At 32.3% G+C, this 17,241-nt stretch overlaps 1 protein-coding gene across 1 annotated transcript in view; it reads left to right on the forward strand.

Annotated features, from left to right (window-relative positions):
• LRRK2 (leucine rich repeat kinase 2) overlaps positions 1-17,241 on the forward strand; it is a 173,807-nt gene that overhangs the window by 128,885 nt on the left and 27,681 nt on the right. The window contains 4 exon segments of the mRNA XM_074269491.1: positions 6,423-6,577; positions 8,817-8,963; positions 9,187-9,378; positions 11,167-11,313. Coding sequence (XP_074125592.1) covers positions 6,423-6,577; positions 8,817-8,963; positions 9,187-9,378; positions 11,167-11,313 — 641 coding nt within the window.

Raw genomic sequence — 17,241 nt, forward strand, 5'->3', positions numbered from 1 at the left:
CAATCATGCTGCTCTATGGTGAATTCAGAGTCCATAAGACTTTTTAAAGGAATATTACATGCTGGGGTATGCTGGTAAATGATTAAAAACAAATTCTCCTGGGGAAAATATGTACAATACTTTTTTTTTAAATTTCTTTTTTTGTTTGTTTAGCATTTTATTTTTCTCCATTTACATGTAAAAAGCAAGTTTTAACATTTGCTTTTAAAACTTTAAGTTTCAGAGTCTCTCCTTTCTTTCTCCCCACCTCTCTCATTGAGAATGCAAGAAGCTCAATATAGGTTAAACATGTGTAATCATGCAAAATATTTCCATAACAGTTGCGAAAGAAAACAGAACAAAAAAACCTTCAAGAAAAATAAATTATTAATTATTAAATAATATAAAAATATAAATTATTAAATTTAAAATTAAAAAATGCTTCAGTCTAAATTCAGACACCATCAGTTCTTTCTCTGATTATGGATAATATTTTTCATCCTAAATCCTTCAGAATTGTAGTGGATCATTGTATTGCTGAGAATAATTATGTCATTCATAGCTGATCATCTTACAATATTGCTGTTACTTTGTGCACAGTACATTTCATGGAAGTCTTTCCAGATTTTTCTGAGAGCATCCTATTTATCATTTCTAATAGCATAGAATATTCCATCACAATCAGCCCTTCCACAATTGATGGATATTCTCTCAGTTTCCAATTGTTTATCCCGAGTAAAGAGCTGCTATAAATATTTTTGAACATATAGGCTCTTTTCCTTTTTTTAATCTTTGGGATATAGACCTAGGAGTGATATTACTAGGTTAAAAGGTAGGCATGGTTTTATAGCCCTTTGGACAAAGTTCCAAAAGTGCTCTATAGACTAGTGGAATCATGATTTCACCAACATATACATTAATGTCTGATTTTTCCCACATCTCCTTCACCAGTTGTCATTTTCTTTTTTTTATCCTGTTAGCCAATCAATGAAACAAATTAAGCCTTGATTTGCAGTCCTTGTCTTTTAATTAGAGAAATGCTCATATTGAAATTTTAATTACTCTGGCATAATTCTTAACATGTTTAAATATGGAAATTATACTGATTGACAATAATATATATATATATATTAGAAGCAGATATATATTTATAAATTATATTTTATATAACTGTCATAACAGACTATAGGAAAATCTTAAAAGGGGTATATATATGTGTGTGTGTGTGTGTGTGTATTTTATATATATATATATATATATATATATATATATATATATATATATCTGTTCAGTTCTTTTTCAGCTGTTTTCTACTCTTCTTGATATCATTTGGGCTTTTCTTTGCAAAAATACTACAGTGGTTTCCTTCTTTACCTCATTTTACAACTGAGGTTAAGTGACTTGCCCTGTATCACACTGTTAAGTGTCTGTTATCATATTTGAAATCAGGAACATGAATCTTTCTGACTCCAGCTGGCATTCTATCTACTATGCCATCTAGCTTGCCTGGTTTAACTACTTTTTACCTATAAGCGTATGGGTATATTGTCTAGTAACACACAAAATTCCAGGTACCATTCTCTTTTCCAGTGTACAGTTATTTTTTTTACAGTCCTTCATCATTAATTAACAAGGATTATAGACCACCCTCTCAATTTATGGAGGATAAAAGATCGCTCAGAATAATAGTCATAGGGACAGATGTTGGATTATTCTGTTCAATTTGTACTATTTTTAGGTAGAGATTTTTAGGTTCCCTTATCATTCCAGGGATTTTCAGATTAGAATTTTCATATGAAGATAAAGGATACAGCTCCCATGGAATGTTTCTGTACAATTTAATTGCATCATTCAAATAAAATGAATCTTTTACAAGTCACCCAGGCTGGATGCCATATAAACTTTTTAGAGTTATATAAACTATAAAGGAGTTTGTTAGGTTACAGATTAAACTACATTTAGAATTCACAGTGAGCTGATCAAGAGGACAGATTTATATGCCTACAGAGTCATTGTTAGGTGAATCTTTCCACAAATAAGCTAAGTCAAATTATTTTTGGGGAGTGTTGACTCTTTTTTGGATTCTTATCCGAGGTGTACTGAAGGCCTGCCAGATTTTTATAATCCATTTGGTACCTAGCAGAAAAAAAGCCAACATATAGTTGGTAATTTTGCCAAAAAAAAAAAAAAAAAAAGAAAGGAAAACTTATATAGGAACAAAACTATCTCTAATCCAGGGCCATCAGTAAGTGAAGAAAAATGGGAGCTGAGGCTGAATGTGAGCACTGATCCCAGTTCTTAGAGTTCTAGGACCCCAGGCCAGAGGGGGAGCAAGAACCACCCATACTATCCAGAAATTCAAGAGGTTTGGTCAGATCTTAACCCTAGCATAAAATCTCAGTCCACTAAATTTAGCTGGAGATAAAAGTAAATAGAAAAGCTCAAATGCAAGGGCAAAAATATTATGGATTGAGAAATTCAAGCAATAAAACCAGAAGAAAATAACTCTATAATAACTACAAGTAGGACCTCAGGAAAAAAAAAAAAAAGAATAGCCTGTTAGTTAGGATTCTAAGAATGGCTATAAGAAATTAAGCAAGAAAATTTCAGGAAAATGGAAGTAGAAAAAAATTAGCTTAGATAAGAAGGTAGAAAACAAGTTTCTGAAAAATCAAATGAAAGAAACATAAGTCATTGTTTCAATGAACAATAAAAAATGTTGGAAGAAACATTAGGAGACAGAATTTACTGTCCAAAACAACTAAACTGAAAAAAAAAATTGAATTTGGATAATAAAGAATCATTGTACTCTTTGACAACTATGATAAATAAAATTCCTGGAAATGCCAAATTTTGAAAAGTCACAAAAGTACCCAGATCTAGTAGAATCAGATGACAAAGTAACAAAAGAATCTATTAGTCATCTCCTTATTCAATCATTCAGCATTTATATATTTTTTTTATTTTTTATTTTTTATCTATCTTAGTAAGCTATTAGGTTCTGTGTTAAGAGCTGGTATCTGGCATGAGTTTCTGTCCTTTTACATAGAGGACATATAGCTAGTGAGCATGGTTGGGTCAAGTTAGAAGTTTTTAAGGATAAAGGGGAGATGGGGAAGCCATGTGGAAAGTAGGGAAAGAGCCAGTGAATAGGGAAACATTAAAGATAGCAAAGAGAGTGAGGATGATATTAAGTACAATTTTCTGGAAAAGTCAGAAGGTGATTGAATTAAGGGTCCATCTACAAGGGTTTTCTTGAGCAAAAAGGACTATCTGCTATCTGAGTCCTGTGAATAAAGAGGAACAAAGGGATAAAATATATATAGAATGAAAGTTAGTAGAGATGGAAGGTGCAAATAAAGGTTTGTTTTTTGTTTTTGTTTTTTCAAAATAGGGGAGGAAAAAGCAGGTTTGTAGGCAGGGGGAAATGAATCAGTAGAGAGAAGGAGAAATTAAAAATAAGTGAAAGTGTGGGGATGGCAGAGGAACAATATTTTGGGGGAGAGGGATGGAATGAGATCTCTTGGAAAGTAAAGGAGTTACCCTGAAAAGGCATAAAGCCATTTCATTATATGAGACAAGGGTGAAGAAAGAGGAAGTGATAGGAGCTAAGGAAGAAAGTGTTTACAATGAATGACCTCAATGTATTTGGTATAAGGGGGGATTTTTATTTGAGGGAACAAAAATGCATCAAAGAAATATTAAGAAAATATGTAATAGGATAGAAAGGAAAGTCGGAAGAAGACAGCCAAACAGGGCAATTTTGTTTCCATAATGTTTACTTTTATACATTTTATTTTACAACATATTTAAAGTTTTATCTTAATATACAGTCTTCTCTTATTTATATTTTGTAGTATTCATGTTTAAGTTTATGATAAAAAGAAAATCTTAGTTAAAAATGGTTTGTTATTTAGTTGGAAATTTATTTAGGTCCCTATCTTATGTAATATAAGAGCAATGTATTATAATTGAGTTAAAAATGAACTCATAGCCAGGAAAACCTGGACCCTAAGCTAGTTATTTAATTCCTAGTATTCCAAACAGTTTCTTTAAATTGGAGAGAAGATAAAAACCTACACTGATAAAAAGGAGTTTTCTCACTTGGGACTTACTAATAGAAGAATGTTTTATGCATGTGCTGGAATACATTAAAGGAAGAATTTTTCAAACTAACAAAAACTAATTTGAAAAATAGAACAGGGACAATATGGGCTAATATGCAAGATAAAAATATGACATCTAAAATACATTAAAACTCCTTTAATTAATTAAAAATTCTCAATCTACAAAGGATGAACAAAGAATGTGAAGCTTTTCAAAAAGAAAACAAACTATTAATCATTTGAGAGAAAAAAAATGAGCCTCATCATTAACCAGAGTAATGCACATTAAAAACAATTCAGTACCAATTAACCTGCCAAAAAATTATTTTATGGAATTAGAAAAAATAATAACAAAACTCCTCTGGAAGAAAAACAGGTCAATAATATCAAGGGAATTAATGGAAAAAAATACAAAGAATGGTGGCTTAGGAGTACTAGACCTAAAACTATATTATAAAACAGCAGTCATCAGAATCATTTGGTACTGGCTAAGAAATAGAGTGGTGGATCAGCGGAATAGGTTAGATACACATAACAAAATAATCAATGTCTATATTAATCTAATATTTCATAAACCCCCAAACTCCAGTTTCTGGAATAAGAACTCACTATTTGACAAAAATTGTTGGGAAAACTGAAAAATAATATGTCTGAAATGGCATAAACCTATATCTCACACTCCATACCAAAATAAGGTCAAAATGGGTACATGATTTGGGCATAAAGTGTGATCTCAAAAGCAAATTAGGAGAGCAAAAGATAATTTACCTATCAGATCTTTGAAGAAGGGAGGAATTTATGACTAAAGAATAGAGAACATTATGAAAGACAAAATAGACAACTCTGATTACATCAAATTAATAACTTTTTACACAAACAAAACCAACAGAAACAAGATTAAAAGGGAAGTACAAAGCTGGGGAAAATCTTTACAATCAATGTTTCTGATGAAGATCTTATTTCCAAAATATATAAAGAACTGTGTCAAATTAATAAGAATACACATCGTTCCCCAATTGATAAATGGATATGATAAAAGGATATGAACAGAAATTAAAGCCATCTATAATCATATGAAATAATGCTCTAAATCACTAATTAATTAAAGAAATGCAAATTAAAATAACTCTGAGGTATCACTTCACACCTTTCAGATTGGTTAAGATGACAAGAAAAGATAATGATAAATGATGGAGGGAATGTAGGAAAACGGGGACACTAATGCATTGCTGATGGAATTGGGAAATGACCCAATCATTCTGGAGAGCAATTTGGAACTATGCTCAAAGGGCTAGAAAACTGTGTATACCCTTTGACTCAGTAGTTCTACTACAGGGTCTATATTCCAAGGAAATCATAAAGGAAGGAAAAGGACTCACATGTGCAAAAATTGTGCTGCTCTTTTTGTAGTAGCAAAGTATTGGAAAATGAGTAATGTCCATCAGTTAGTGAACAGCAGAATAAGTTGTTATATGTGAAGGTAATGAAATATTATTGTGGTATAAAAAATGATGAACAAGCTGTTTTTAGGAAGGCTTGGAAAAATTCACACGAACTGATGCTGAGCGAAACAAGCAGAATTACATTGTATGTAATAATAGCAAAAATGTGCAGTGATCGACTGTGAAAGACTTGGTTCTTCTCAGTGGTTCAGTGATACAAGGCAATCTCAATAGCCTTTGGATAGAAAATGCCTTCTGAATGTAGAAAAAGACCCATGCTGATTGAATGTAAATCAACACATTCTACGTTCACTTTTTTTTTTTCCTTTTTGTCTCCTATGCTATTCCCCTTTTGTTCTGATTTTTCTCTCCCAACATGATAATATGTATTAAAAATAAATAAATAAATAAATAAAACCAATTCAGGGGTTGTGGAGCATTCTGAGAAGATGGCAGAGTAGATCAGAAATATCTGGGCTCTACAGATTTCCTTCACATAAGGGAAAGTATTATGAAATTAACATAAAACAGCAAAAAAATAAAGAGGTAAAGCAATTGTCCAACATTTTATAATTGTACAGATTCCTGTAATTAAAAAAAAATTTAGTTGATTTTCCTGTTGTCTCAGTGTCCTTATCTCAGTTTTTTGTACAAGAACTAATAAGTCTATTTAGCTTGATTTATATTTCATCTAATATAGCTTTATAAGTTTTCAGATTAACCAAATACAGCTCCCTACATATTATATACAAATAAATTTATGGAAGTGATAGAAATACTAGACTTTTAAAAAAAATGTGTATTTAATGTACTGGTTATCCTCAATAGGAACAAGTTGGTGTGATTAAAATTTTAATGAAAATGCAAAATGATGATTTCCTTTTTTCTCTTTTAGTTTGTGTGATCAGAGACCTGTGATAGAACTTCCACACTGTGAAAACTCTGAAGTTATTGTTAGGTTGTATGAAATGCCTTATTTTCCCATGGGATTTTGGTCCAGACTGATCAGTCGATTACTTGAAATTTCTCCTTACATACTCTCAGGCAGAGGTATGTATTTAATACCAGTAAATTGATGATAGTCTTTGGCCAGGAAAATAAAACCTTAGAGGATTTTTAAAATTTAGAGATAAAAAGTATCAAAACATATGAATATTATCTATAGTGATGAGTTAATAACTCACTTATTCATACTTCATATGTGTGAACCTTAATAAGTAGCTATATAGGTGAGAATCATTACTCTCTAAAGAACCCAAATAAATGTGTATCCTAGGCATAGCACTAGCCTCTCAGATGAACAGGGTAATGATAAGAATGTAGCCCTCCCACTCTCCATGTTTGGATTGATTTGCTTACCCAACTTATATTCACAGTAGATCTGGGGTTCTGAAAAGGAGGCACATTATATTGCTACTATTGAGATTCTTTTATGAACGCTCTAGTGATAAGCCTGGTATGTGTGTGTGGGGGGGAGAATTTACTCCTATTATTCATTATTGTAATTATTGAGTCCCCACCAACGTGTTTCCTATTTATGCAAAATTAGTTGTCACAACATTTATATCAGCAGACAAGAGTGAGGATACTTGCTTGGAAAATATGGGAATAATAAGAATAATAGAAGACAAAGCAAGAATAATCAAAATATAATTATCCATCCATAAATTTTACACACAGTGTCCTTAGAGAAAAGTAGACACACATTTAAAAAACTAGAAGAAAAATAGAGATTAGGTGCCCATGTGTCTACAGCAACTCACTACTCTGAATGGCAAGTCTTGTTATCATTGTTCTCTTAGAAGACGTCTCTATCATGAATCATTGGTGAGGAAAAAAACCACTTTTCTGCTATTTCCTTTCTAGTCTTTATAGCCCTTCTGCTGGGTGAAACTGCTTTTCTCCTACTCTTGAGCTGCTAATGCGGTAACAAACTCTTTTAGAACTCCTTTGGCAGGATACTGCAGTGATAAACAGTTCCCTTAATCTAGAGAGCTGCCAAGTGTCTAAGATCTGAGAATCCCCCTCCCCCTTAAAAGCAAAGAGATCATTAGAGAACAACTCAGACATCCCTGAGAGAATTCTCTTTACATTATAGTAAGCCCCAGAAAGCAATAAATTCACTTAGTTCCCTACAAAGGAACAGGATTTAACTCTTCTCCAAAAAGCTTCAGAGCCAATCAATGGTCAGATATCTCATCTGACTTAGCACTATTAGCTTACTGCTCTCTGTCTTCTGCAAGCAACTTTTCTTATTATATCCAACTTTCTCCTCTTTTTTCTCCTATTCCACTCTTCTTTCATATTTTTTTTTTTTTTTGGCATCCACTTGGTACAGTGGATAGGAACTGGACCTGGAGTCAGGGAAACCTGAGTTAAAATCCAGTCTCAGACAGTTACAAACCATGTGACTCTAGAAAAGTCATTTTCTAGATTTTTCATTTGTAAAATGGGAATAATAGAAGTTATATCCCAGGGTTATTGTGAGAATAAAACAAGATAATATTTGTAAAGCACTTTATGAATCTTAAAATACTATATAAATGCTAGTTACTAATACTATCTATTATTATTATTGTAATCCCTCAAATCAGTGCCTCCTTTTAAGCCAAGATGTAAAACCCAATTATTTCACTTTTCTGTGAGATATTATTCTATCAGTCTTTATTAATTTTCCCATATTCTCCAAACCACGGTTTAGCTTATTGCGCCTGTATAAGCCAATAAACAAACATAACCTGCAGCTCTTATTATTCATACCTCCAGCAATCTTTACTCTTTGCTTTGATTATATTAAACAGGTCCTTTCAAAACATGTATCTGATGTGCACTTCTCCATCTAGTTCTCCAAACAGTCTATATCTGTCATCACCATGTTACTTATGTTTTAAGATGATTTTTTAAAAGTAAAATTTCATTTTGTTTCATTTTTATCAGCTAAAATTTCCATAGAGGAGAGGGACAGTATCTCACAGATATCATAGGGTAAAAAGAAGGGAATGATTGTGCAGGAACTGGGCTAAGTGCTTTACAAATATTTTCTCATTTGATCTTCACAACAATCATGTGCAACAAATGCTGTTATTATATAGTCATTTTATAGTCAAAAAAACTGAAGCAAACAGGTTAAATGACTTACCCAGGGTAAAAAAAAATACAAAATACAAAAAAAACAACCCTAAGTTTCTGAGTCCTAATTTGAACTTCTGTCATTTGTTTGGGGAAGTTTGTGTTGGTTTTGGTAAAATATATTATTGAAAGTTATAAGAGTTTTGGCAATCTCCTTTAGAACGGACCCTTCGCCCTAACAGAATGTATTGGAGACAAGGAATCTACCTAAATTGGTCTCCTGAAGCCTATTGTCTGGTAGAATCTTCGATTTTGGACAACAGCTCAGAGAGTATCTTGAAAATTACGGCACCATCATGTAGAAAAGGTAAATCAGTTGATTTATTTTCTCAAACTGTTTGAGAAAGGTTCATGTGCTTATTTTTCATTTTATTATTAAAAACTATTTGTAATATAATTATATATGAAATAACACAAATACTATGTTGTATTGCACTATATTGTGATAATTATATAAAGGCTCTGTATAATTATAACTATATAGCATTTGAGCATAATTTTAATGAATCTATTTCTTGGATTGTATATAGGCTGTATCATTTTAGGACAAGTTGTAGATCACATAGATTCTCTCATGGAAGAATGGTTTCCTGGTTTATTGGAAATAGATGTCTGTGGTGAAGGAGAAACATTGTTAAAGAAATGGGCTTTATATAGTTTTAATGATGGTGAAGAACAACAAAAAATATTACTTGATGATTTAATGAAGAAAACTGAAGAAGGTATGTTCTTTAATAATTTCACTATGGTACAACATTTGATGCGCCCTTTAATGAAGAAACATTTTTATTTGAGAACTAAATTATTCTATGACAGTATGTATATACACAGTTGAATTTAGAAACTAATCAGTGAACAAAAAATTTTTTTTTGATATAAGGTATTGAGATTGCCTTGAAGCAACTATCAAAATGCATTTATTCTAAAAGAATTACTAAATGGCTTTAAAAAGAAAAATTTAATATTGTAAATATTTATAATGTTTATACAAAGGTGATTTTTAATAAAGAGAATATTTTATTCAGTCTTTTTAAAAGTGTGTGTGGGTGGGTGGTGGTGATGGTGGTGGTTATGGTAGCGGTGGATATAGAACTGGCATCAGAATCAGAAAATCCTTGGTTCATTTCCAACTCCTAATTACGTGATCTGGACAAATCACAGACTCTCAGTGCTCTGGTTAACTTTTCTAAGAAGTTGCAGAGGGTATGCTAACTGATTTGCTAGAGGAAATTTCCTTATCTTGGATTTCCCTCTACCAATGAAATTTCAGGTCCAGTTCTTATTCTTATTTCATGTATGTGTATATTAAAAGATTCTTTGACATGTATTTTATTCTAATGGAGCAGTAATTACAGGATAAAATAAATATTTATATTGACCATAATCGCTTTAGGATTTATATACCATACAAACATATGTAAAGGTTATTGATACACTTAATGAAAAAAAAATTTATGATGGAAAAGATAATGCAAAGCTGAGAATATTCTAATTAGTTTCCTTCCTTAAGTAGCTTAGGATGGTTAGCAGTATGGGTTAACACAGTTAGATAGGGAGGTGGAACTCAACAAATGAGAGTATGCACAACTTTAGAAAATTCTGCATGAGGCTACTGTAAGTAGTATACTTACATATTGAAGACAATGGGAATTTTTTTTTTTTAAGCACACCAACCCAATGGGTGTTTGTGAGCCAATTTGTGTTTTCTATGGATTAAAAGGCCTATATGTATATTTGTTTGTAAGCAAAGATTAGGTAGCATATACTCAACAGTCAAGCCCTTCTGTACATGTATACATTTTCCTGATTCCCCTCCTATATAGAATAACATCAGGACATCAGGAGAGTTATAATATCTGTATCCTTCTGAGGTAGACGAGAGAGAGAGAGAGAGAGAGAGAGAGAGAGAGAGAGAGAGAGAGAGAGAGAGAGAGAGAGAGAGAGGAGTTTAAAAGTATAGATTGTGATGAAAAGACATGTATAAAGCAAGCAAATTTTTTATCCCTGAGAATACTTTTTCTAAACCATTATCTTACTCCAAGGGTAGGAGGAAGTGATTATAAGAGTCTGCTTTTTTAGGGGATACTGATTCCCAATAATAGATGTGAACTTTTAAAAATTAGAATTACTGATCAGTATGAAATGTTTCAAAGCTTCCAGAGAGAAAGAATACAAAAATGATTAAAATAAATGGTAGCTTTAAATAGAATACATGATTGGAAAAAAGGAAAGAATTAGAGGTCAAAAAAAAAAAAAGAAAAAACATTGTCATCACAAAATGAATAAATACAAATCTATTTATCTACATATATCCATATTCATGTGCATATATCTATATTTATATCTTCTATATTTGTATCTATCTTTAAATATGTGACCTTTGATAAAGAATTAAGCAACTCAAAGTGGGATTAATAAATACTTAATCAATCAAAAATAAGTTTTGAATATAGTCACTTTATAATTAAATGTCACGTTAAACAAAAATGTCTCATTTCCTCTCTTCACAGGAGATCTCTTAATTAATCCAGATCAACCAAGGCTTACTATCCCAATAGGCCATATTGCTCCTGATTTAATTTTGGCCGATTTGCCTAGAAATATCATACTGAATCATGATGAATTGGAATTTGAACAAGCACCAGAATTTCTTTTAGGTAAATATTTTATAGTTTAGAGATATAGAGAAATAGATGCCCACAAAAATCAAGCATACACTGTTTAGTTCTTTAGTTTTTTCCCTCTAAATTTTCAGAACATTAATATTTCATTTTTTGTAGATTTATCATCATTATGTACATGGTTATTATAATTATATTTGGCATTTTATATTTGATGATGTTTCATTTTTTCATTAAAAAAGTGGACTTGTGTAGGATCATAGACCCAGAGTTAGAAAGCTATGAAGAGGCCCTCTTATTTTACAGCTGAAGAAATTAAGCCAAGGGAAATTAAAAACATCCAAAGTAGTATTTGAACTTGGATCCTCTGATAATGACTAGTGCTTTTTTGCTCTGTGGAGTGTTGCTTCCTGGTGATATTAGACTTTCAAAGATGTGAAGATGGTGTGAGATACTCTATTGTAGAAACACAAAACTACCGTAAGAAAACCTTTCTGAGATCTCCTTTATTTCAGGTTATGAAGGTTTGAGGCTATCCTTGTGTAGCAGAAACTTTGCAATCTTAAAAGAAATTGTACAAGACTATGCCTAATGTGGCCATCCCCTTTCACAATCTTGAATTTCCTGGAAGTGTTTATACAGTTAATTCATATACTTAAAAAAATTTTTTTTGACTTGGAATATCAAATAAATTAGTTTAGTTGCACAAAGCATCAAGTTCATGAAATCTCAAGTATTTATACAGGTATTCAAAAAGTCATCTGAAAGATGTGATTGAAGATTTGAGTTAATATTAATGTATGGTGTGTGAAAATTTGTTGCATTTTACAATTATACTTTTAAAAAACTGTTGACAACTTTAATCTCACTTAATATCCAGGATAAGCAGTAACACATAGAATAGATTATAATGGATAGGATTTGAAAAGCACAAGTTATTGCAATAGTTTTGGCATGAAATGAATGAGCCTAAATTAGGATAGTGGAAATATATAGAAAGAAATTAATTCAAGTATATCACACAATTAAGTGTGAGATTTGACAGTTGTTTGGATGAAAAAAGCAAAAAAAAATCCATATTCTTTGCATTGCTTTCAAAATTTCAAACTTTTAAAATTAGGAGAATGGTAATGCCATTGATGAAATAGGAAGATCAGAAAGACAGTAATATATAATAGGGTTGGAAAGGAAACTGAGACCAAATTGTTAAGATCATTAAATGGAAGAGGAGTCTATATTTTTCCTAGAGGTAATAGAGAGTCACTGGACTTTTTTTTGACAAGGTCATGTCTATTCTTTAGGAAAATCTCTTTGATATCGAGGCAAAAGATGGATTATAACTGAAAAGACTTGTGTTGGTATACCATTTAAGAAGTTCATTTCAACAACTCAGTTGAGAGGTTATGTGGAGTAATGTGAGTGGAGAGAAAGCATCATATTATGATGAGAAATGTTGTAAAGTCAGAATAGTCAAGTTTTGATGGTCAATAAAGTATTTGTAGTGAATGAGGAGTTGAGATGATACAAAACTTGAGAACCTCTAGGACTTAAAGGAAAATAGTGCTTTTGGCAGTACAACTAGAGAAGACCAGAAAAAAAATAGATATTCAGGAAGAGAAATAATGAATTTTGAATTTAAAGTGCTTGTGGAATATAAGTTTAAAGTAACTATATGGTGATTTGTGAGTGGAACAAAAAGAAAGGATCTAGAGCTGGATTTATAGATCACAGAGTAATCAGTCTAGAAATAAACTCAGAGGAGTTGCTGAGATTATCATGTGAGAAAATGAAGACATAGAAGAAAAGGAGATCCAGGATAGAGCATTGAAGTAAACCAATAAATAATAGAAAATATTTAACAAATGATCTAGCAAAGGTGATTAAAAAAAGAATCAGTTGAGTAGGTAAGGAAAAAAAACAAGAAAAAGCCAAGTCATGAAAATAGAATAAAAAAAAAAAAAAAGAATTCTCAGGAGATGAGAATAGTTGGCAGTGTCAAATGTGACAATGAAATAAGAAGGATGAAGCCTGAGAAAAGAAAATGAGATGTAGTCGTTAAAAGGTCTTTGGTAGGAGCAGCTAGATGGCACAGAAGATAGAGTTCTGGCCCTGAAGTCAGGAGGGCCTCAGTTCAATTCCAGTTTCATATACTTAATACTTCTTAGCTGTGTGACCCTGGGCAAGTCACTTAACCCAGTTGCCTGGGGGGGGCAGAAAAAAAAAGGTCTTGGGCAATTTGGGGTAATTTCTTTTGAATGCTGAGGTTGGAACCTAGCTTGCAAAATATTGAGAACTTAATAAGAAAAGAAGTAAAATGTAGATAGTTTTTTCCCCTTAGAAGTTTTACTGAAAAGAGAGATAAGAGACACGACAATAGTTTGAGGAGATGGTATGGAATAGAGAATTTTTTTTTTAAAGATGAAGGATGTTTAGGCATACTTTTAGTCAATAGAAAAAGAACCAGTAGATAGAGTTGAACATAAGAGTAAGAGAGAGGATAATTATTAGGGAAATATTCTGGAGAAGACAGGAAAGGATGGGATTAATGGCTGCTATAGAAGAGTGGGTTTGGTGAGTCAGGTCACCAAACCAAAGACCACCTTACCAATAGCCTCAGGAATACTTATACCAGACATGTTGCCCTGGAGATACTTCTTCCCTAGGGCTCTACTCTCCTGCTTAGTGACTATCTCTCCAAAAAATATATGTTTTTGGAAAGCCCAGTGATACTTCTCTTCATTCTGTCCTTTTTAAAAATCACCTCCTTCACAGCTTTTTCACCAGCCATCTTGCCACTGTATTTAAGGCAGGCAGGTAGGAGGTGCAGTCAATACAGTGTTGGATCTGAAGTCAAGAAGACCTGAGTTCAAATCTTACCTCACCTACTTAATATTAATACTTGTTGCTACTTCAGAAACTTAATAATTATGTGATCCTGAACAAATTACTTAATTTATGTCTTCCTCAACTTCTTCATTTGTAAAATGGGAATAATAATAGCACTTCTTCCAACTGTGAAATGAAGATAAAATTCAGTAATATTTATAAAGCACTTTGTTAGCCTTAAAGTATTATATGAATGTTATTATCACATCAGCATGATATGTACCTGCTCTTTCTTTTCTCTATCTTTCTTGCACCCTCATCTCTTAATGCTTAATAAATGCTTTAACATTAATTCATTTATCAGAAAATAGAGTTAAAAAGGAGAGAATGGGAGATTCAAGAAGCTATTAAGGATAGGGAAGGGAAGAAGATGGCCACTTTTCTTGGTAAGTTTTCAGGGGATCAGGCATGTTGGGAAAGCGCATAATGTAGGAGACTTGAGAAGAAAAGGTTTGAACAATCATTTGCCAGATCAGCTTAGAAAAGAGCAAAAGGGTTGCTTGCCTTAATGAGGACGTAATTGAGAATGGATTATATAATTTCATAATTACATAATATGTAAATGTATTATTTCTTTTAGTTCTATTCAGCAGCACATAGAGGAGGTGGATGATGGAATTAATCCAAATCAGTGAAGCAAGAGAACAGAGAGAAGTTGTACTTGTTAACTATGGAACATAGTTTGGGAACGGAACAAAATTAAACCAGATTTGGGTAGATGGCCAAGAAAATACTGAATGGAGGTCACAATGAGGACAAAAAAAATAATAAGTTTAGAACAAGTGTGGCATAAGGAGAGAAAAAAACCATAAGATCTTATGATCAATTAAAGAAAATTCAAAATACTTGTTCATAAGAGGTGGTAAGACTAAGTATAACTATCCCTGCATGTAGCTAAGGAGGAGTGAAGTAGTAGATTATGAGAATGGAAGATTTTGGAATTCAGAGATTAAAGTAAAGAAATATTACCATTTATAAGTATTCAGAATGAAAAGGAAAGAAAGACTGAACCAAGTATTAACCTCCTTGAGAAGGCAGGGAAACAATGACCTGGGGCTATAGATAATAGCTACTTGGATCTGAATTGGATGATAAATAAAGGGAAGCAGAACCTCAAAGTAGATGGCAGGGGGAGAGTCCTGAAGTAGAAATGGGAAAGGATAATAAAGATTGTGACTTTCCTTCCAAAAGCAAAGAGTTTAGGAAAGTAAATATTAGAGCAAGAATGGCTCTATATTGGACCTGCAAGAATGAGAATAACACATTTATATCCATTACAGTAATGCATTCAAGAAGTGAAGTGGACTGAAATAGGGTAGTGGTATAAATGTAGATAAATGCATAGAAGATACACTATGAAAGTAAAATTCAGTGAGCTTGGTAACATTATATATGAGGAAATTGGGAAGAATGAAAAGTCAGAATGATTCCTAAATGTCAAATTTGAATAATCAGGAAAATAGTTGCTATCCTCAACAGAAAGAAAGGAAGGGGCTATCCTTTTTCTTTCATGTCTTTAATCTCTTCTCCACTGGTTCCTTCCCATATAGCTACAAACATTTTCAATTGTCATCTAAATTCTATTCTAAAAGACAAACAAAAATCTTTCCTGAATCCTTCTAGGTAGTTAGGTGTTACAGTGGATAGGGCCTTGGATCTGGAGTAGAGAAACGTAAATTCAGTTATGACCTTAAGCACTGTGACTTAAGTCACTGTGTGATCCTGGCTATGTCAGTACCTCTCTTTCAGGATTATTTTGAGGATCAAATTAGATAATATTTCAAATAATAATTAGCAAGTAGTAAGTGCTTAATAAATGCCTTTCCTTTCATCCTTTCCTTCTTCTTCCATGTTTTGCTCCACTGGCTTCTTGCCATATATTCAAAAGTCCCAAAAAACACTTGTTCTCTTGATGCTTGGTATCTTCTCGTTTTCATTAAAAATAGGATCATCTATATCACATGGCTACATATTCCTTACTACACATTCTCTTCTCACCGCTTCTTGGGCTAGTATCTGTGCCACACCATTCTATTTATTTTGTTTAAACTGCTCTCAAAGTTTATCACTAGCCTACTAATCACCAAATCCAATTTTTTTAAAGTCCTTATCTTCATTTACTATACCTTTTGATCCTTTGTCTCACAAAATTCTCCATCTCTGTCTTCTTTTGTCCTTATTCTTATTGATCCCTTAATGGAGGTATAATGCAAGATTATTTTGGCTCACTTTTCTTTATCTTTACACTTCTGTAGTGCTATAGATAGACTCATTCTTATAGATTCATTCAATGACAGTCTCATTCAGTCTCATGTTTTTAACAACAATATCCATGCAAATTATTCCCAAATTTATGTTTCTCTTTCTGTTCTCTTTTTAGACCACCAGTCTGTGTAAGATATTTCCATTCGTATGTCCTATATGTACCTCAAACTTAACATATATGAAGCTGTTTATATTCCCCCTCCCAGATTTGCTCTCTCCCCACCTCATCTCACCATCCAGTCCCTCATGTTAAAAATGTAATTTCTATCTTTGATACTTACTTCTCTCTAACCTATATTCAGTTACCAAAGAATCTTGTTGCTATTTCAGAAACCTCTTCTATTTTCTTTTCCACAATCCCAATATAGGTTTTTGTTGCTGCTCAGTAGCAATCTGAACTGGAACATGCCTCTTGATAGCTTTTTCAACATTCTTTTTCTTCTAATTCTTTCAAGCTATCTTTCAAAAAACTACAAAATAATCTTTCTTCTGCATAGATCTAGTCATGTATTAAAACATCTTCATTTGCTTCCTATTTAAAACCTATGAATCTGGATCAGCCCTAAGTTTTTAACTTTAATTCAAAACTTCACTCATGCAATTTATATTCCAACTAACTTGAATATTTTTCTCTTTTTCTTCTCCCAGCATGGAATGCTTGGTGTCTTTTTTTTTTTTTTTTGTTTTGTTTCGTTTTGTTTCATTTTGTTTTGTTTGTTGTTTAACTACCTTGATGCTTTTAAATCATATTGTACCCTATCCTTACAAATTCTTGTCCCCTTCTCCTTTTTCTTTGCCTGTTAAATTGCCTAC

The sequence above is a fragment of the Sminthopsis crassicaudata genome, chromosome 5, assembly GCF_048593235.1.
Source record: "Sminthopsis crassicaudata isolate SCR6 chromosome 5, ASM4859323v1, whole genome shotgun sequence".
Lineage (NCBI taxonomy): Eukaryota > Metazoa > Chordata > Mammalia > Dasyuromorphia > Dasyuridae > Sminthopsis > Sminthopsis crassicaudata.